The sequence below is a fragment of the Microtus ochrogaster genome, chromosome 15, assembly GCF_000317375.1.
Source record: "Microtus ochrogaster isolate Prairie Vole_2 chromosome 15, MicOch1.0, whole genome shotgun sequence".
In the NCBI taxonomy this organism is placed as follows: Eukaryota; Metazoa; Chordata; class Mammalia; order Rodentia; family Cricetidae; genus Microtus; species Microtus ochrogaster.
In genome coordinates, this window is record NC_022017.1 from 31,373,292 (window position 1) to 31,395,509 (window position 22,218).

The 22,218-nt window shown below is 46.7% G+C and overlaps 1 protein-coding gene across 4 annotated transcripts in view; it reads left to right on the forward strand.

Annotated features, from left to right (window-relative positions):
* The first annotated feature begins 18,418 nt into the window (after nt 1-18,418).
* The window catches only part of Kcnk9 (potassium two pore domain channel subfamily K member 9), a 77,055-nt gene continuing 73,255 nt past the window's right edge, over nt 18,419-22,218 (forward strand). For all 4 annotated transcript variants that reach the window (XM_026782515.1, XM_013348946.2, XM_005354525.3 and 1 more), the window contains exon 1: nt 18,419-20,201. In XM_026782515.1, the coding sequence (XP_026638316.1) occupies nt 19,259-20,201 (943 nt within the window). In that variant the 5' untranslated portion in view covers nt 18,419-19,258. The remainder of the gene's footprint in view (nt 20,202-22,218) is intronic.

Here is a 22,218-nt window from a genome sequence, read left to right on the forward strand (position 1 = left end):
TCTCTCTCTCTCTCTCTCTCTCTCTCTCTCTCTCTCTCTCTCTTCCTCAAAAGTCTGTATTTTCTCTCTTGAACTGCTCTTTGATGCAAGGTTGTGTAGGGATGTTAAAAATTTGAAGTTAATGTTTGAGGTTTTGCCTTCCCTTTTTGTTATTTATTGTTATGGGTGCAGGATGTAGTCAGCATATATGGCCTCTGAGAACCTTGAGTTTTGTGTTTCTGAATTTTGCATAGTTGTCTTATTGCGTATTGGTTCCCATCAGTGGAATTTAAAAGCGTGACATTCTCCACTGTATATTCCATAACCACATATTCACTGTTCACATTTTCCAACTTTGAGGTCATTGGCTTGGGTTTTGTTGTCTTGAAGTTTTCAAGAGATGAGTATAGTGGACACCATGCATACCCCAGGTTCATCCGGGGACTGGACACACTCAGCCATGTTTGCTTTCCTGGGGTGTAGAATCCATGACAATTCACCTCTAAATACTCAGTTCTCCCCTTTAATAAATAAAGGTCCTTTCCTATATCACGGCCATTGTATTTTTGTACATGAGACAATTACACCAAGGTCTATAGTCTTCTAAAACAATGTCCATTTCAAACCCCCATAACCATCTCAAAAATGACTTTTTAAGGCATTTTTGCCCAAGTTAGTATACAATGAATGACCAAGAAATATATTCTGGATAGTTATCAGTGGTTAAACATTCTTTCATTTAATGATTCCTTTATTTTTGTTCCATTGTACCAGGGTCATGCATATCCCAGGTTGGCCTCAAACTCACTACATATATAGTCTACAATGTTCTTGAACTTTTGGTCCTCCAGTTGTCATTGCCTCAGTGCTGGAATTACAGGTGTGTGCCACCAGACCAAATTATCTGTGCCCAGAGACAAAGGAAATGTGAAGTTGTCTTGAACTGACTTTCTTTTTTATCAAGTTGTCTTTTCTTGCCTAAGTTTTTATTTTTTATATTTAGTTCTTCTATTTTTAAGAATAGGCACTGAAAAAAAAAAACCAGAATAGGCTCTGTGTTGCTTCATTGCAGAATATTCTAATTAATTCGTACATTTAAATGTGCCTGGCATTTTTTTTATGGTAGGTCTTTGCCAGTCCTACTTTACTTTCACTTTTTTTATTAAATTTTTTAGACATTGTCTCACTCTGTAGTCCAAGTTGAGCTCTAAAAAGTAGAGATTTGCCTGTCTCTGCCTCCTAAGTGTTAGAATTAATGACATGTGCCACTATACCCAACCTTTACTTTAATACTTCCCAAGCTATTTATTTGAAATATTTTAAAGAAAATGTTTACTGTATTTCTGTAAATGCTTTTGCTCTTTTCTTTATTTTGCATGTAATCAATATAAAAATGTCTGTTTTTTATTATTTATTTTTGGTATGCATGCGTGTATATGTATAACCTGCATGTGCACATGTGTGTGGAGGACAGAGGTCAGTCTTGGACATTGTTCTTCAGGAGTCATGCACCTTGTATTTTTGCGGCAGGGTCTCTCACTTGCTGGGAGCTCACCAAATAGGCTAGGATGGCTGGCCAGTGAGCCTTGAGGATCTGCCCATCTCTGCTTCCCCAGAGCTTGAATTACAAGCATTCCCCCACTATGCCTGGCTTTTCGAACTGCGAGTTTCCGAGATTGAACTCGGGTTCTTGTGTCTGCCAGGAAAGCACTCCATCAACTGTACCATTACCAACACTGTCTGTTGTTTAATGGAAGATATTAGTTCTTTCCAGTTTCATACTAACCTATTGGTTGGTTCATTTTTAGAGAGTTTTGCTTGGATTCCTGGCTAGAATGGAACTCTCTCTCCTTCTGTCTCAGTCTCCCAAGTACTGAGGTTACAAGTGTGCTTTGCCATGCTAAACTTATTTAAACTTCATTTAAAGTAATTCCTATACTCTCTTCTTTTTTTATTTTTGCATGCTCTGTCCTTGTTTTTTATAGATTAATCTTATCATCTTCACTTTCTTTCCTTTTAAGCCACTTATTTTTAACTTTTAAGCAACTTTTGCTATGGTTGCATCATCTACCTGTGTTGGTTGGCTGAAAATCAGGTAGGATGTAGGCTACTCTTTTTTTTTTTTTTTTTGCAACCTTCTGTTTTCTTGTCTGGCTCTGAGCCTATCCAATACTGCACACATTCTTCACAGGATCCCAGGACTCAGACTGGATTGCTAGCTATCCTTGGGGTAGGATACTGAGAAGAAAATGAATAAATACTAAGGAGGATGCATGGGAGAGAAAACAAGGAGGTGATTGGAAGAGGCCGGTAATGTGGTTACCATACTACGGTACCATTATGTCCTAAGTAGAGAGGGAGAGGGGATGGAAGCTCACACAGCTGAACCTTGTTGTGAATCTTTTTTCCTGTCAGTTTTCCATGGTGCTCTTGGAGAGAGAAGCCATAACTGAGAGAGGCCCATGTTGGCTTGCTTGCAGGCCAGTATAGGTGCTTCCAAGTGAAAAGGAGAAAGGGAGTGAAGACAGAAGAAGATTAATCTATGAAAAACAAGGACAGAGAAAAAATGAGATTGCCTAAAATAAATGATTGGTGAGAAGAGAGTATAGGAATTACTTTAAATGAAGTCATTAAATAAGTTTGGCATGGCGGAGCACACTTGTAACCTCAGTACTTGGAAGCACGTTCTAGATCTTTCCATCACATTAAGGACCACATTTCTTCTTTGTCTATGTAACCAACCAGCTTCTCACTATTATTTAAGAGCAAAATTCCAATTATTCTTAAGGTAAGGTGTTCTATTTCTCTGTTATCATTTCTCCTTGCTTCTTAAAGATGACGTTTCTAGAACTATTCTATTTTCTTCTGCTCCCTGCTCAGGTGAAATCTTTGTACTCATCATTACCCAGACATATCCCAAATGTTGCTGAGCTTTGACATTTATAGGACTATCATTAGATTCTCCCTTCTATTTCTAGAGTCCTCCCTTAGCACTTCTGCTACAATTGGAGACAAGTCTACTCTTATTCATCTTGGTTGAATTCTTTCACGTGTCAAGGTCTGCTTCTCGCGTGCCATCCTTCTTCGCTCCCTGGTCTTTATCTGTCCCACAGGTTCCTGAGTGTTCTCTGGAGACCAGCCTCATGTGGATACAGTTCACATGCAAGGATGTGAACCCTCAGTGTTCCCCCCTTTGGCTTCCTGGGGTATGGGAGACCCTAAGACGGTATCTTTTCACCAAGGTCACATTGCATAGCCCAGACCTAGCCATGTGACATGCTGTAGCCCTGGAATGTATTCAGAGCAGATTTCTGGGTGTTTGGGGGTAGAATCATCCAGAAACAATGCCAGATCTGTTACTTTCTCTTTCCCTCTCACAAAGGCCAGAGAGAGCCTCACGTGGACCTAGGGTGTCTCCATGAGCACCTGCTGACACACAGACAAGAAATGCATCTTTGTCCCTTTAAGCCACTTAGTTTTAACTTTTAAGCAATTTTTGCTATGGTTGCATCATCTACTTGTGTTGGTTGACTGAAAATCAGATAGGATATAAGCTACTCTTTTTTTCCCCCCAAGTTTCTGTTTTCTTGTCTGGCCCTGAGCCTATCCAATACTGCACACATTCTTCACAGGATCCCAGGACTCAGATTGGATTGCTAGCTATCCTTGGGGTAGGATACTGAGAAGAAAATGAATAAATACTAAGGAGGATGCATGGGAGAGAAAACAAGGAGGTGATTGGAAGAGGCTGGTAATGTGGTTACCATACTACGGTACCGTTATGTCCTAAGTAGAGAGGGAGAGGGGATGGAAGCTCACACAGGCTCTGGTTCCTGAACCTTGTTGTGAATCTTTTTCCTGTCAGTTTTCCATGGTGCTCTTGGAGAGAGAAGCCATAACTGAGAGAGGCCCATGTTGGGTTGCTTGCAGGTCAGTATAGGTGTCTCTCCTGTACTGACTGAGCCTTTTGCACAACCATTGCTTTTGAACTAGACTCTTCCTGAAGGGTCCTCAGTAACAGCTGACTTCAGGGAGTGAAAATCATTGTTTCCCAGAGCTAAGATCCCAATCCTGAGATCAAATTTCCCTGGAGTACTTCTTAGAATCAACTTCCTTTTGGGGTTTTATACAAAAATAACCAATTTTGTATTTAGAATTATTTTTGAGACAGAACACCCCTGTTTAGTTCAGGTTGATTCTCCTGCCTTAGCCTTCCAAGCATCATCAAGACTGGCTAGTGATTTGAACATTTTTTTAAAGGGGCCAGAGATTTCAAGCACCAAGTGACTGAGCAGGAGGGACCTGGGCTCTCTCTGTGTTTTGAGAGCCATCTTGTATTCAGCAGGCCTAACCTAGGCAGTGGAAACTCATCATCAACAGAAGCAGCTGCTGTGGCTTCAGCCACTCTAGTGGCTCTGGTCCCTCCGACTGGCACCATGGAGGTCAGGGTGGCTAGGGATACCCAGCTGTGACACAGTGTCCCCAGCATGTTTAGAGCCATAAGAGTTAGGACCATTGTTGCTTTAATTGACCACCAATTTCTAGGACCTTTTGTCTTCCTCAGTCAGAAAAATTATCAGAGAGCTCTCCAGGCCTGCCCTGTGCTGCCAAGACTAGGGAATGTGGGTGCTGAGATGCCATAGCCACCCAGAGAGGTGCCTGTACTTTGGTCCTCTCTTCCATGTGCAGCATTTGTGGATACTGGCGTGTGTAGACAAACTCAGGCTCCTTCCCATGCTATCTGGGAACTGTGTTATCTAATCTTATCTCTTGTCCTCTTAGAAGCCAAAAAGGCCTGACCTCTGACTCTTTCTTTTACCGCTTCCCACGGATGCCCACATTCCAGCCCCATCTGCTTCTTGATTCTCCGTCAGCACACCTGGTGCCAGCTCAGAGTGTTTGCAATGGCTTATCCCGCCTTTCCTCCTGGTCTAGATGTCACTCAAGTTTCAATACACGTACCTTCTCCTCAGGGGAACCCTTCCACTAGCCCACCTGTTACAAATACATGCCACACACAAACTCTATCTTCCTCAGCCTCTTCGGAGTTACCCAATTGGAAAACTCAGTTACTGTCCATTGTACCATGAGAACACCTTTCCCACAAAGGCAGAGATTTTGTTGGCTTTACTGCTGGGTTATAAGTACCCTCCTACAGGTACTTGGGAAAAAAATGGGATGCTGAACTTCTTAGTCACTCTAGGGGACCTCAGGGTACCCTGGGACAGTTGCATTTGACCTTGGGCAGGTCTGGGTTTCTGTGTGCTGTGTGGCCCTGGTTTGTCAAAGGGAGGAGACCCAAGTAGCAATTTGCCTCTGGTCGGATGAGAAGAGAGGCAAAGCTTGGGCAAGCTCTTGTCGTTAACAGACACCTCCTCAGGCTCTGCTTCGGCTCTGCTGGGAGCTGGGCCTTCACCCACCCCGCAGCCTGAGGGTGGCAAGCTAACCTTCTCTATGCTGAGGAGCTCTCTGGGACAGCCTAAAAGGCCTTCTGGCTGCCCCATGTGATCCTTCATGCTTTCTACTCCTGATTCTGTGGTTGCCTTCCACCTTGTATCACCCACAGGTGACATCTGGGGCAGAGAGCAGCTCAAAGATGGGGAAAGTAGAGCAAACATGTTGCCTGGACTCCCAGAGGTCACTGGCTTAATTCTAATAGGTCAGTGTTTCTCCTGATCTAGATGGGGCCTCATACCAGGGATGGGGACATAGGTGGTTTGCGTCTCCATCCTCCCTGTCCTTTGGAAGTGCAGAGGGAAGTGACAGCTATACTGGAGGCAGAAGCTGTTTGAAATGGGATTTTCAAACACTTGGTGTGTCCCAGAACCACCTTGGGACCAAGGAGGGCTTCCTGGAAGAAATGACCAAAGACTTGGAGGTAGAGGAGCCTTTGGAGCCTTCTGGAACCTTTGCTTCTCTCTCTCTCTCTCTCTCTCTCTCTCTCTCTCTCTCTCTCTCAGGATTTGACAATGCCCATAAAGATACACAATATACCATTGTAGATCAAAGGTTTTTTTTGATGCCGGGCAATTGTGGCACAGGCCTTTAATCCCAGCACTGGGGAAGAAGAGGCAGCCTGATCTACAAGAGCTAGTACCAGGAGAGGCTCCAAAGCTACAGCAAAACCCGACCTTGAAAAACAGAAACAAACAAAGCAAACAAAAACAGGCTAATGTTTACATTTCTGCTTTCACAGCATTCAGAGACCCTTCCTGTAGTTGTTTTTTTTTTTTCTTTTTAATTTTTGGTCTTTCGGAGCCACAATGTTGTGGAATATCATTTTTTTTGGTGAACTATCATTTTAACTATGTAAAGGTATGTCATTTTTTTCCTGCTGCTTTTGTTAATGATACAAAGATGTGTTACATTTGTTTGGTTAAATAAAATTAACCTGGGGCCAGGAGGCTGACTCAGCAACTAGCTGACAGTAAGTGGAATGGGGGAACTAAGTATAGCTAGAGTTCTATCAGTGAGGCCTGAACAGAAGGACACCCCCTTTTCAGGAGACACAGGCAAGGACAGAGGGTTAGCTACTTGCTATTAAGCCTCTCTGAGCAAGCAGAATTTCACCTTTAAAAGTAAAACAAAAACAAAACAAAACAAAAAATCAAAGAAAAACAAAAACCACCAAAAAAAAGTAGTTGGGTTGTTTAACTTTTTACTCTTTGGGGGCCTGCCACCCAGCTCCCAAATAAATACATGGAGACTTATTCCTACTTATGAATGCCTGGTCTTAGCTTGATTTATTTATAGCCAGTTTTTCTTAAATTATCCTATCTAATTTTGCCTCTGAGATTTTACCTCTATTTTTGTGTATCTTTTTGTTCCTTCTTATTCGGTGTCTGGCTGAGTGGCTGGCCCTCATCTTCTCTCCTCTTTTTGCTTTCGATATTCTCTTCCCAGATTTCTCCTATTTATTCTCTCTGCCTGCCAGTCCTGCCTGGTTTTCTCTTGCCTTGCTATTGGCCATTCTGCTCTTTTTTAGGCCAATCAGGTGTTTTAGACAGGCAAAGTAACACAACTTCAGAGTTAAGCAGATGCAACGTAAAAGAATGCAACACATTTTTGCATCATTAAACAAATGTTCCATAGCATAAGCAAATGTAACACATCTTCAATTAATATTCCTCAACACCTTCCTGTACCAAAGATGCTAGCACATGGGGGTGAAGACTCTATGTAGGCACCAGCTTGGCTTCTCTGTGTTCAATGAATTGTGTAGATGTTGTCTTCAGCAATGGGGCCTTGCTGTCAGTTTGTGGAGAGTAACCTACAGTCTTAGCAACAGCCTGGATTGTTTGGTGGTTCCTGTGGGACCCTTTTGGCCCATAATTCAATTAGATGGTCCCAATCCAAGTACAGGGTGCTTCATTTGGCGACAAGAAATGTCTAGTTGAGGCTCTGTCTTACCCATTATTTGGGGGTTTTATTTAAAGTGCCTTCATATATGTATATATCTTAGGAAGTTTCTACTGTTTTATGTTTCCACACTACCTCTCTAATGCCCCTTAATTTTAATGTTTCTCTCCCTGTATTCCCTTCCTCAGCCCCTCTTCCCTTTTCCTGTCCATGTGAGGCCCCCATTTCATTCTTTCTAACACCTTCTTCAATTTTTTTTCCAGTGGCTTGAAGTTGTTTATCATACAAGTCTTTTGCTTGCCTAGTTAAATAGATATTAAGATATTTTGTATTATTTGAGGCTATTGTGAAAGGTCTTGTTTCCCTGATTTCTTGCCTCTTTGTGGTGAAGCCTGCTTGATCAAGGTAGATGTTCTTCCTTTTTCCTTCCTTTCCTTCTTCCCTCCTTTCTCTCGATATGTTCTTGGGTTTGGTTTGCAAGTATTTTTTTTTCAAATTTTTGCATCTATGTTCATAATGGAAACTGGTCAGTCATTCTCTTCTCTGTTGAGTATTTATGTGGTTTGGGTAACAGGGTAGGTGTGGCCTTGTAAGTTGAATTGGGCAGTGTTTCCTGAATTGGGCAGTGTTTCCTGTTTCTATTTTGTCAAATAATTTGAGGACTATTAGCCTTAACTCGTCTTCAAAAGATTGGTAGAATTCTGTGCTAAAACCAGCTGGCTCTGGGCTATTTTTGGTAGGGAGACTTCTAATGACTGCTGCTATTTCTGTAGATGTTATGGTTTAAATTGCTATCTGATCTTAATTTAATTTTGATAAGTGGTACATATCAAGAAAACTAACCATTTTTTTAAAAGATTTTTCCAACTTGGTGGAAGATGGTATTTTAAAGTATGTCCTCATGATTCTCTGGATTTTCTTGGCCTCTATTGTTATTTCCCCGCTTTCATTTCTAATTTTGTTAATTTGGATATACACTATCTACCTAGTAGTTAATTTGGATAAGAATTTATCAATCTCATTGATTTTCCTCAAGGAACCAATGAGGTCAATGAGGTGTAGAGGAGAAGGCGTGCTGTTAAGTTACTAGTATGAGCTCTCTCCAATTTTTTTAATGTAGGTACTTAGTGCTATGAATTTTCCTCTTAGAACTTTGTGTCCCATAAATTTGGGGACATTGTATATTCATTTGCATTTAAGTCTAGAAAGTCTTCACTTTTCTTAATTTTGTCCTTGACCCATTTGCCAATCAGTAGAGGGTTGTTCATCTTCCATGAGTTTGTAAGCTCTATGCTATTTCTGTTGTTATTGATACTCATTTTTAATTTGTGGTAGTCAGATAGGATGCAGGGTGTTATTTCTATCTTCTTGTATCACTTGAGACTTGCTTTGTGTCCAATGATGTGGTCAATTTGGGAGAAACTTTCATGAGGTGTAGAGGAGAAGGCGTATTTTTTTGTGTTTGGGTGGAATGTTCATCGGTTAGTTCCCTTGAATTTATAACAGCAGTGGGCTCCAGCATTTCTTTGTTTAGTTTTTGTCTGGATGACCTGTCCTTTGGTGAGTATAAGGTATTGAAGTGTCCCACTATCAGTGTGTGATTTAAGCTAGCGTTTCTTTTATGAACTTGGGTGCTCTTGTATTTGGTGCATAGACGTTAAGAATTGCAATATCCACTTGGTGAATTTTTCCTTAGAGTATGTAGTATTATTCGCTATCTCTTACGATTAGTTTTGGCTTGAAGTCTATTTTGTCAGATATTAAAATAGTTAAATCTGCTTTCTTAGGTCCATTTGCTTGGCACATCCTTTTTCAGCTCTTTACCCTAAGGGGATGACTATTCTTGATGTTAAGAGATATCAATGAGCAATGTTTGTTGATTCCTGTTATTTTGTTGTTGCTGCTGTTGTGGTGGTGGCGGTGGTGGTGTATGTGCATTTCCTTTCTTTTGATTTTCTGGTCTGGGATCATTTATTCCTGTGTTTTCTTGAGCATTTTAATCTCTTTTGAGTTTTCCTTCTAGCACCTTCTGTAGGACTGAATTTGCACATAGATATTTCTTAATTTAGTTTTATCACAGAATGTCTTATTTTCTCCATCTATGATGACTTAAGTTTTACTGGGTATAATATTCTGGGCTGGCATCTGTGGTCTCCTAGAGTCTGCATTGCATCTGTTCAGGCTCTTCTGGCTTCTAGAGTCTTCATTGAGAAATCAGCTATAATCCCAATGGGTCAGTCTTATATGTTACTTGGTCTTTTCCCTTTGCCATCTCTAATATTCTTTGTTCTGTGTTCAGTTTTAATTATTACATGTTGAGGGAATTTTCTTTTCTGGTCTAGTCCATTTGGTGTACTGTATGCTCCTTGTATCTTGATAGGCATCTCCTTCTTTAGGTTAGGGAAATTTCTTTCTGTTATTTTGTTGATAATATTTTCTATGCCTTTTACCTGGGTTTCTTCTCTTTCCTCTATTTCTTTTATTCTTATATTTGATCTTTTTATAGTCTCTTAGATTTACTGGATGTTTTATGCTGGTAGCTCTTTTAGATTTAACGTTTTCTTTGACCAAAGTAGCCATTTCCTTTGTGGTGTCCTCAGAGTCTAAGATTCTTTCTTTCATCTTTTGTATTCTGTTATTGAGGTTTGTCTCTGAGGTTTCTAAATTTTTCATTTCCAGATTTCTCTTAGTTTGGGTTTTTTATTGATTCTATTTTTTCTTCAGATCTTGAATGATTTTCTTCATTTCCTTCCACTCTTTGCATTTTCATAGATTTCTTTAAAGGATTTATTCATTTCCTCTTTAAGGCCCTCTGTCATATTCATAAAGGCTATTTTAAGGTCCTTGCTTTGTGCTTCAGCTATGTTACGTTACTGGGCACCTGCTGTGGGAGAGTTGCTTTAGTGAAGACCTATTGTCCTGACTGTTATTGTGGTTTTTATGCTGTTATCTAGGCATCTGGTTTGAGGAAGATGGTAATTCCAGGTGCTGATATCTGGTCTTGTCTTCATTGGGTGGGTCTTTTGTTCCTTGTTTTTTGTTTTTTTTTTTTTTTGATGTATTCTCTGGTTCTTAGGAGAGTGTGTTGGCTATGTGTTGCCTGGTAGGAAATTCTTCTGGGATTTTAATAGATGTGGTCACTGGGGTTCTGGGTAAAATGTGATCCTAGGTATTGGAAGCTGACACGTAGGAATGGAGATGGGGGGTGCTAAGGGGATCCCCAGGAAGGAGGAAAGCAGAGTGTTCCACTGGGATCTGCTTAGCTTTCCAGTAATGGCGGTAGAGAGTGAGGAGAGATGCTACAGCAGGTATTCAGCTACAGAGCTGGGGATGAGCCTGGGGGTTGGATATGGAAGAGAGGAGGGGGAGTGAAGATTCCAAGCTTGCCTAGCTTTGCCTGCCTGCTCCACTGGCCTACTTGCCTCTCTGTCATCCTTATCTGAAGGGTTCCCAAAGAAATCCTGCTGGAGTTGGAGACTGTGATAACAGGAAGAGTAGGGAGGAGGAGAGGACCTGAGACCTAGAGATGGGAATGGGGTGGGGGATGGGCTGCAGCAGGTAGCCTGCTAGAGAGCCTGGGATGAGCCTGGAGACTGGATTTGGAGGAGTGAAGGGAGATGTGAAGATCTGAAACCAACCTACACACTCCCCTGGAGAATTTCAGACTGTGGATTTTGACCAGACTTGCTCCTTCCCCCAACTGCTCCCAGATCCACCCTCATCTCCCCACCTACCTGCCTTTGAGTTTTCTTCCTTATTTTTTAGTATGCCTTTTAAACCCATTAAGTTCAATTTTTGTTGGGTAACTACATTTTGTCATGGGGTCTGTCCTGGAGTGTGGTTGACCTCTAAGGGGAGGGGGTCCCATAAAGAAAATTGACTTTTCCTCTTGCAGCAGCTTTCAAATGCTGATAGCTTCTCAGCCAGTGGTGGGATTTTGTGCCCACCTTTGCACTCCATGCTAGGATTTTCTGGCTTGAGCTTGTATAGATCTTGTGCAGGCTGTCACAGAGATTCTGTGTGTGTGTTTGAGTTCTATGTATCTGCCCTGTTGTATCTGGAAAACACTGTTTCCTTGAAGTCATCCATCACCTCTGGTTGTCTTCAGAAAAGATCCCTGTGGGGAGGGATGTGGCCTAGATGACTCACTGAGGGTTGAACATGCCATAGTTTCTTCTTCTCTGCATGCTGCCCAGTTGGGGAGATCAGTGTGACTATCAGGCCAGTCATTAGAGTAGCTAGCAGGGATCACAGCTGGGTGAGGTTGATGTGTTTGTGTAGACAGGGCCTCATGTTGTACCATGCTGGCTCTTAACACATTATGTACCCAAAGATGACCGTAAGTTTCTGACTTTCCAGCATCTCTCGCCAGAGTTCTGGGATTACAGGTGTGTACAGCCATGCCCAGTTTATGTGGTGCTGAGGCTCACACCCAGAGCCTTGTTCATTCCAGGCAAACACTCAACCAACTGAACTAGCTTCTTGATTTGTTTATTTTTAGAACTAAAGATTTTTTTTAAATTAAAGATGTATTTTAGTGTGTGTGTGCGCATGTGTGCATGCGCGTCATAGAGTGCATTCATGTAGATACCAAAGGATAACTTATGGGAGTCAGGTCTTTTCTTCTGTGTGGGTCCTGCAGATTGAACTCAAATCAAAGGATTGGAGGCAAACACTTTTAGTATACCGAATCATCTCACTTGCCCTATTAAGTTTTATTTATTAAAAAGGCAGAAGAATGGGTCAATAAGTGCCCCTTGACTCTGACTAACTACTACTAACCCTGGGTAGTGGGGAGGTGATGGAGAGAGGTCATCAGTGTCATTTTTTGTCTACCCATGTTCCCTGTGTCCATTTTGTGAGTGGGGTCAGAAAATGACCCTTCACCTGTGTTCTGTGCCAAGGCTGGGCACTCAGAAATGAAGGCTGGGGTCAGGATGCTCTCTGCTGCTCAAGAGGCTCAGACCTGGCCTGCAGTGTCAGTTTCTGTGTGACACATATTGTCCTCCTCTATTGGCCAGGCTGCTGGTCCTGCCTCTCCAGCCTGTTAATGAGACTCAGATGATGGGCGCAGGTTTACTGACTGTAGCAAACTCTCTGGGAGCTGTCAGCAGCCTCTGATTGATCCTGGGCTCCATTTGGGAGTGCGACATGGCTTTTTATGGGCCAGGTGGGAGCTGAGCAGAGGACCAGACCACCTTAAGAAACTTGAGTTCTACTAATCTGGTTTTCTCTAGTGGAAAAGGGCATCAGGGGATCGCATGGTGGTTTCATGGCAGAGAGCTTTGTGGGGAGAGCCTCCGCTGGCTTTGCCTTTGGTTATTTCCTTCACTTGCCAGGTGACCTTGACTCCAACAAGATCCCATTTATTATGGAATGATACTCCTACCATTAAAAATCTTCTAACCCTGGATGCAGACCACCTTCATCCCCAAAGAATTGTATTCCTGCAATGAATGTATGGATATCCTCTGCCCATTTGGGATATCATAAACAATGTATTGACAAGTTTGAAGCTTGGAAATCTCCAGTGAGATCACCAGGATTTGGCGACCTGTTTACGGTCAATTCCGCATGTCACCCACCCATATCCTGACAAGTCAAAGGCTATGTTCCCTGAGCCTCTGTAAGACCCAGTCTCTGTGTCCTTCTTTCATCACCCGCTTGTGTCTCAGAAGCTCTAAACCATCTTCCTTTTTGTGTTACCTCTGGTGTTTACATTGTGGGCAACAAACTCTGAGGATTCATATTAGTATCTTTCAAATTTAACCCAGCAGCCACAAAACAGTTTGGGGCACCTGCTGAGGATCAGGGTGTGGAGGTTCCCATCTTCCTTCTCAATCTTTATGCCATCACTTCATCACATGGCCTCATTCTTGTGACCTGTGCCTGCCTAAAAAGGGCAGGGGAGTGGAGATAGCTCCCTGCCTGCCATAGCCTGCAGCTCCCACCATTGTATTAATTTCAGGTACTTTGGCTCCTCACTAACCAGGGACAATAAGAGTGGCTTTCTGGGGTCTTCATTAGGACTTCTCTGACTACAGCCATGAATGGACCCTCCCACCTGACCTCAGACATGGCTCTCCAGCCTGAGGAAGAGGGAAATTCCTAGAGGCTCCAGATGTAGCATCAGAGCGGACCCTTAGCAGGCAGACAACGGTGATGAGAGGAGCTACAGGAGCCTGGATTGGAGGGTGGGAATGATGTAAAAGAGGGTGTCTGCCCTACCGGTGGGTTTTCAGCATGGACATGCAAGGTCAGTCTGTTCAAAGGAGAGGTCTGGCTTCCTGACAGAGAGATGGACATGCTCAACTGAGCTGAAGGTAGGAACTCAGGAAGAAGGAAACTGCCGGACCCTAGTACTCAAGAGGTGCTCCAGACTGTACCACAGATCCTGGTCTAAGAAGAGATACTAAGATGAGTTCCCCAGAACCCAGACTGTCCACTTTTCTACATTCAGCTCTTTAGCCTGGGGCAGCCGCTTCCAAAATGGGCTTCTAGGACCTGGTGCTGCTTCACCTATAGGCAATTCCATCACTGAGTGAGTTTGGAAAACTCTGGTCATGGTGTGTGGGGAGTAATCCTTGTTAGCAGACCTACATCTCCAAGAAGACCCATGTTCTGCTGTTTAACCCAGGGCTGATGAAACGGTGTGACTTTAAACCATACTAGCTCATATACCAAAAAGAGTCTGGGGAATACTGGGTGGGCTTCCTGCCCCACGCCTAGGGTGCTCTTCTCTGGGACCTGACACTGGTGGAAGGCTGGAGTGAAGGCAGACTACCAACTATGCAAATCACATGACTTTGGGACTTGCCAAAGGCTGGAGGGGGAGCCTGTTCTTGGAGCTTAGTTCCTTTTCCTGTCTCCAATGGGGGAAAAGCAATTTGAGGAAGGAAGGGCTTATTTTGGCTCACAGTCTCAGGTTAGACACAGGGACAGCATGGTGGCAGGAGCTTGAGGGAGCTGCCATCTCATGTCCACAGTCAGGAAGTAGGCTGGAATGCAAATGCTCAGCTCGCTCTCCTCCTTTTAGTCAGCCCAGGACTCCACCCCAAAGAGTGCTGCTGCTCACAATTAAGATGAGCCTTCCTGCATCAATTAGCATAACCTAGGTAACCCCTCACAGGTGTGCCCAAAGGTGAGCACAGTCGAGATTCTATCAAGTTGACAGTATTAACCATCCCAGGGTTCCACGGTGGAAGACTCCATACTGCTCCTCCTTCAAGGTGAGCCTGCGAGAGAACTCACCCTACCCCATGGAATGTGGCATTCCCAAGGATTCAGAATGTCCAGAGAGGCATTGGCAGATCTGGCTTACAACCAGCAAAAAGAAACTGCCCTGGGCTAGCAGTAGCACCAGCATGGGATACTTGGCACAGAGCACTGTGCCTCCTCCCTTCCCCTTCCTCTACCTGCAACCCCTGTAGCCAGACACACTGTGGGGATGTGAAGAAGCACTGAGTTGCTTCCCCTCTTCCTTATTCATTGTGGTGCCAGGATTTGCAAGCCCACTGGCCTCTCTCTGTGTGAGGGCTGGAAGCAAGGCTGCAGACAAGCACACTATGCGAACAGAACAAATAACTAGGTGGCAGAGTTACAAAACCATGGTGTGTTTTATTAGCTAACAAGATGCATCTACGTTTAGTAAAGAAAGAACCAAAGTGCAAGGAGGCCTAGGGACCGCCTCCTGAAGGGGTGCAGAGGGGCTGGGTGCCCACTCACGGGCCACAGCTGTGCCCTGTATTGCCATCCCCAGAGCCTTGCCCTCCCTCCCTGTCTCAGCTCTTCCCTGAACCTCCTAGTCATGCCCAAGTCTAGTCAAGAAGCCCCAGGGTTGCACTTATCAACCTGCAGCCCTATCTGGGAAGGAGAGCTGTCACTGACTCAAAGGTGGACAGGTGATCCCAAGCCAGACAAGGGCAGGAAGAATTTCTGAGCTTAATTGGCAATTATTCAAAGGATAAAGACATTTTACCATAATAGATTTTTTTTCTAGCATTAAAAAAATGTCCATGGCCCAGCACCCAACCCTGGGAGTTGGGATTCTCAGAACCACCCATGAAGTGAAGGGGGGGGGGGTTACTGTCACTAATCTAATGCTCTCTGGGCATCAACCTGTAGTGGTGGCTGAGCATCTATCTTTCTTGAGAATGGCTGAAGATCAGAGAAACAAAACAGCAAGCCATCAGAGAAACCCTTGACCTCTACCAATGCTCAGACAGAAGGGGCGATCCTCAGACAGCCTAGACTGCACCTTCTCCACAAAACCTCAGGTTCCGATGAGCTCCTGTCTCCTCCTCCTTGGATATCCCTCTCTGTCCAGCCACAGCACTCCTAACTCCACCTCCCTAGTGCTGGGATTAAAGGGCTGGGACCACCTTTGTGTGAGTTCTCTTTCTCTTTTCAGACAGATTCAATCTCTCCTGTACCCCATGGTGGCCTTGAGTCCTGAGATTAAAGGTGCGTGCCTCCCCACCCCCTGGCCCCTAGTGGTTTAGTTCTGCAATCTTATCTTCGGGCGAGCTTTAAATAAAGGAGTGATAAGCCTGGGTGGAGAGGAGTATATTAGGAGGAGGAGACAGCTTGTTGAAGTTTGAGATGTGGTGGAGAAAGTGCAGTCTAGGTAGCCTGAGGATCGCCCCTTCACTCTGAGAATTGATAGAGGTAAAAGGTCTCTCTAGTGACTTACTGCTTTGCTTCTCTGATCTTCAGGCAAGTTTGATTTATTAAAATGCAAACAAATTATCACTACAAATAGGGATGCAGGCAAAATAGTTAGGACCCAGGCTCTGCTCCAAGGATCTCCAGTTCCATAGGCGATCAAAAGACATTCAAGGACTGGGTTGTGGCGCGTGGATGGGGAACTTGGGTCTGAAAAACCACTGTTTTTCTGGTGGGAAAGTTGGAAAGAAACCCGGAGACAGTTGGTTCCAGATGGAGTAATGCTGTGGTCTTGGACAGGAGGCCCTTTCCTTCACCTATGGAGCAAGGGGTTTGGGGGATAATTTCAAGCTGAAGTTCCTTTCCATTTTTCCGAAGGACTGCATGTAACTGGATCCTCATAAATCGAATACAAGTGTCTCTGCACAAAGCCTGGAATCCTGTCCTTGGAGCTCAGTCCATCCCCCCCTCCCCGCCCCCTCCCACTCGCCTTTGGGGACAGCTTGGACTTCACTGCAGTCTAGTTGACTCAAAAGTGGGCATATCTGTGGATCGGAGTCCAGTGCCCCCTGGTGGTACCGAGACACACAAACCTTTTGGGACCTCTTGGGTGTCACTGCTGCCAGAGCTGCGGGAGGCCTGATTGGGGTTCCGTCGTGGGCTGAGCCACGGCTCAATTAATTACCAGTTGCTGGGAATCCTTGTCGCTCGCTTGTGGTGACTCACCCCGCAGCCAGACTCACTTGCCAAGCACGGTGGTGGTGGTGTGGGAGGGGGGTGAGGGCTTGGATTCTAAAATGGATTTGGGGGAGTGCACCTGCTCCGGTGGGGCTTCCCATTCGCGTACCTGAAGACCCCATGGAGACATGACTGTCCAGGCATAGTGCAGAGCGCCAACGCCCCTGTCCTGTGGTGCACCCACAAGCCTTTGAATTTGGGTGAAAAGCTTTTTACCTAAGGCCTACAGGAAGCTCCAAACCCACCAGGCTGAGTATGGGTAGACAGAGGCAGACTATGATCCGGGAGGCTGAAGAACACAGGGCTTCTTCGAACTCAACAGCTGGGTTTGATTCACAGGCTGCTTTTATTCCTGTGGTCAGTTGAGGCAGACTATGATCCGGGAGGCTGAAGAACACAGGGCTTCTTCGAACTCAACAGCTGGGTTTGATTCACAGGCTGCTTTTATTCCTGTGGTCAGTTTCTAGCTCTGGCCTCTTAGCTATTGCCTGGGCGGGGGGGGGGGTGTCGCCAGATTCCCCCATCTGCATCTCTTCCTTGTCTAGAGACGGAGAAGATAGCCTAGCCAAGGAAAGCAAATCCCGGGGTCTCAAGACCTTGGTTTTACATCTAGGGGTGTTTTGTGTGAGGGAAAACCTCTGAGCGACCTGAAGAGAGGTGGATGGGTGGGAGATCCCGAAGGCCTAGACAGAGAGATACGGGCTTATTCGCTGTAAAAGACTAGGTGCTCTTTGGCAAGATCTTCCTGTCCCATCCCCAAGCCTGAACTTCGCCGCGGTTTGCTGGAGGGACGCTCTCTGAGCTCCTCTCCTCTGCCATGGAAACAAGAAAAAATTAGAGAAGAAACAGGGAGCATACTGGGGGAGAGAGGGAATGCGAATTCCTCCTGTCCTTCCTTTCTTGAAGTGTATGTGCCTCTAAGAGTGGCGGTCTGCGCTATTAGCCAGCGCTCTAGGGGTAAGTAGCTGGGGTTGGCAGGTGCAGGACCACTGGAGACACATCTGGCATCCCACCGTGGGGACTGAGGAGGCTGTTAAAGCCCCAACACTCTAGGAGGCAGTGCTCCAGCCAGTAGGGTGCTGCTGTGCCAGGTGGCTGCTGCAGCTGGAAGTCTGTGTGTGTGTGTGTGTGTGTGTGTGTGTGTGTGTTCCTGTGTGTGTGTTCCTGTGTGTGTGTTAAGGGGGGAGGGGAGACGGCGAGGCCACTGTTGCTGCACTCCCAAGTGCTCATAGCCCCTCCCCCTTCTATTCACCACACTCCGGGTTTCTTAAGGCTCTAATCTGCCTCCACTGGCCGAATTCGTTTCTCGTCCTCAGCTGCGGGTTTCTCAAACTCTCCACTTTTCCAAGGCTGTGTGCGCTCTTAGGGGAGCAGGATAGAAGAAACCCAGGCATTCGTGTTTATCCACCCACATCCCAGCCGAAACTGACTAGCGGCTGGGCTCCTCCACCCGCACCCTGTGGCAGCACCCAGTTTTACCCCTCTCCCTCCCCCTCTAGCCACCTCTCCTGGGTTCCATAGCGAGCATCCGGCTCAGCACTAGGTCTGCTGCAGAAGCTGCCAGCGCTGCTTCACCAGCTGGCTAGGGACCAGGCGGGAGGTGGCGCGCCCCGGAGGCTGCAGGAGGGAGGAAGGAAGAGAAGGGAAAGAAGAGAGAAGAGAGAAGAGAGGAGGGAGGGAAGCCGGTCTTCGGAGTAGCCTGCCCCCCCCCAACCCCGTCCCTCCCTCCGAGCGGGGCAGTCAAACGCAAACACGCGCGCACGCACACTCGCGAATACATACACTCGGGCTCCCTCCGGCGCGCACGCACAGCGCCTCAGGCAGACCAGAGCGGAGGCTGCCTGTCCTGACTCCTGGACGCCAGAGTCTTGGGATCCTCCGCGGCTGATGAGCCTTTGCCTGCCCCTATTCCTACCCTTCAGTTCCTCAAGGCCTGCGGGACCACTCCCGCCGCCACCACCTCGCCCGCCACCCCGAAAGGAGCTGGCTGGCCGACCATCGCTGCGCAGTTCCCTCGTCGCCCTCAGGTAGCTCCGTTGTAGCTCCTGTCTTGGGCTTCGCCCTGTTCCTGAGCTTAGGAGGCTGAGTGAAACAAACTTCGCAGACCGGCTGACGCGCGACGGGGCCCGCATGCCCCGCACTCCCAGGTGGGCACAGGACATTAGGACTTTGGGGCATTGGGCTGCCTTGCCCATTGCACCTGCTAGATAGACGCTCCCCCTGCTTGCAGGGGATTCTAGAGACATCTTCACTTAGCAAACTTTTGTTTCCTCACCCAAAGGGGTGAGGAAAGCTAGAGGGAGAAGTTGGTCTCTTCCGGGCAACCGCCATCCTGGAGGCGATTAGCTGGGCCCCGCTAACCGCGGAACGCATCCAGAGAGATGCCGAACCTCTCCCGGGGTCGCCTTCTGTACCAACTCCTGATCCTGATCCTGCCCCAGCCCGGTCCGTGGGCTCGAGAGGCCAGGTGCCGAGGACCACGCAGCCCGCGCGAAATGAGCATGGGCCATCCATACGCATGACCATCCGCACTGGGGCAAGTCGCTTGACCCAGGCCTGGCGTAGGGTGTCCCGGGTCCAGGATCGCTGGCCTCCGCACCCTAGTGATGCTATGAGCATGCCTACCCTCTTGCCTATCCCAGTGGTGGTCACCACGCCCGCGGACCCCGTTGAATTCGTGGAATCGGCTGCACTGGGTGAGCCCGCTACGCCTGCAGAGTCCATTGTGCCGGTGGAACCCACTACGCCTGCAGAATCAGTTGTGCCCGTGGAACCCGCTACACCTGCAGAGCCAGTTGGGCACGCGGAACCCGCTGCGCCCGCGGAACTTGCTGCTCCCACAGAGTCCGCCGAGCCTGCCGAACCCGGGGCATCTACTGAGCCTGGGGCGTCCGCTGAGCCCGCGGAACCTGCAAAATACAGGGAGTCCACTGTGACCATCGAGACCGAGGAGCCCCAGGTACGCGGGAACGCTCCTCAGCTTGAAGGCGTTGAAGTTCGGAACAGTGAGGACCCCCAAGATGATTCTATCATTTCCAGCATCAGCTGCGGCATCTGCTGTTACCACCGCTTACAACTTAGACTCCATCGCAGAGGAGGCTTCGTCCGCGCGGCGCTGCATTGGGAAGCGCGCCCTGGTTTGGCTCATTTTCCTTTTGGCGGCTCCTTTTTCGCAGCCATGAAGCGGCAGAACGTGCGTACCCTGTCCCTGATCGCCTGTACCTTCACCTACCTGCTGGTGGGTGCTGCTGTGTTCGACGCCCTCGAGTCCGACCATGAGATGCGCGAGGAGGAGAAACTTAAGGCCGAAGAGGTCCGCATCAGAGGCAAGTACAACATCAGCTCCGATGACTACCAGCAGCTGGAGCTGGTGATTCTGCAGTCTGAACCCCACCGTGCTGGTGTCCAGTGGAAATTCGCAGGTTCCTTCTACTTTGCCATCACCGTCATCACAACTATAGGTAAAGAAGGGTTATAGAGCTACCAGGCTCCGGAGGGAGGAGTCCCAGGGAAATAGTGTGCAGTGTGCAAGGCTGGGTAGGGGGTTCCCAGGTTCAAGACAGCCCCGTGTTTCTGTGTCTCACCCTTCAGGGAATGATCTCAATTCCTCCAGGGGATCCTATCTGGTGCTCCATACTGCTCTGGTGGGCCAGGCTTGTGAACTTCCAGAGACAGAATGCTGTTGTCTTGAGGGTGGAGGTGCCACTTTTTTTTTTTTTTAAAGAGTGGAGCGCTAAGAATAATCTCACAGCCGACACCCACCCACCTGTGAGGGCTGTGCTTCCCTGAGTGGGTTCTAAGCCTTACACTTACTACCTCTTGGGGAATGTGGGACAAAGCTGGCTGGGTGACAGAGGGCTGTTTATGGGTCTATGGGTGTTGGTGGTACTGACCCTTCCTCAGACAGGGGCCATTTGGGAGCCAAGATTCCAGCACCCATTATCCTTCCTTTGAGTTGTAGCGTGTGTTAGGTCCCAGGAGAAGAGTTTTCTCTTCGTTGGTTGGGATGGGGTTGGTAGCAGGTGACCTGTGATGTGGTCCTGATGGGTTGAATAGGCAGTGCTTGCTTGGACTGTGGACTAAGAGTGAGGACCAAAGGAGTCTGGATGTTGCTTGAAAACTGGGGGTGTTTAACTCACTGTGGGAAGGAGTCTGTCTGGTACAGATGGGGTTGCCTATAGATTCTCAGACTCAGGCCACTGCCCACAGAGTAGTCTCTGGTGGGTCCCAATGACTGTACCCCAACTGAGGTTGGGGTCGGGGAACACCTCTAGACTTGCACATGGAGACCTGTGGGAATCTGAGTGTCATACGTCACCCCAGGGGATGTGGTAGATACTCTTCTGGCAGGAGGCAAATAGTGTCTCTGGCTGGCCAATTGCCCTGTCATGGCAGAATGCCTAGGGCCATCTCCTTGGACCTGTGAGAGCCAGACTGTTGTCTCAGAGGTGGTCTCATGCCCCTGATGAGAGCCATCACCTTTCCTGGACCACCCGCTAATTCCCTATGTATAATCTATGATACTTTTCTTTTCCTGAAAAGCCCTGCATTGCTGGAGGGGGGCAGGGAAAGGACACAAGACTTCAGGGTGCTAAATGCAACAGGAAACACCAGGCCAGGACAACCTGTCTTTCGTTCTTGTTTGAAAGGACTTTTAAAGAGTTGCCTTTTAAAAATATGTGCTAAATCAGTGCCAGTTTTTATGTTTGGGGGAAGAAAGTCACCCTTCAGTTGTCTATATGACAGGTTTTGTGCCCCTGCTGGCTCCTAAGCGCCCTCCCCCCACAGGTTAGAGAAGAGACCAGCAGGTGACTGCATCACTTCAGTCTTTGAACTGTGGTGGTGATATACAGATGTGCAAGTCATTGGTTCTGGTGGCAGGTGTATTTGCTGGAAGGCAAGACTATGCTTGTGACACGGACAGAGGGGAGACATCTCATAGTCTTCTAAAAGTGCCATTTGTCATCTAGCTCTGAAAAGGGGGGGGTTGTTTTTCAGGCTGGTTCCCTGTAGTAAAATCAGCCCAGAAAACTTAACCAGTCCCAAGATGCGGGTGGCACAGTGAGAGAGCTGGGGTTAAAGACAAATACAGTTATGTTGCAGCATTCCTTAAAAAAAAAAAATTTGAGGTTGAGGAGGCTCTCGCTGAGGTATGTTGCCTTTTTTGATTTTATTGGCAGTTCTGGACATAAGCTTCGAATATTTGAAACTTCCAAGGAAATAGTGTCAAGGGAAGAGGAGCTAAAAGCAACTCTTGTCTTAGCCCCTTGGATAGGAGCTCTCATTAGTACAGGATCTGGGCCACTTGAGAAAGAGCTAAGATGATTTTTCTCATTTCCTTTATTGGATTTTCTACTGACTTGGGGAAAAGATTGCAAACACACACACACATGAATATGCTCTCATGTGCACACACATGCAGATATCTACATAAATCCACACTCTCATGCATGTTCACATGCATATATGCATATACTT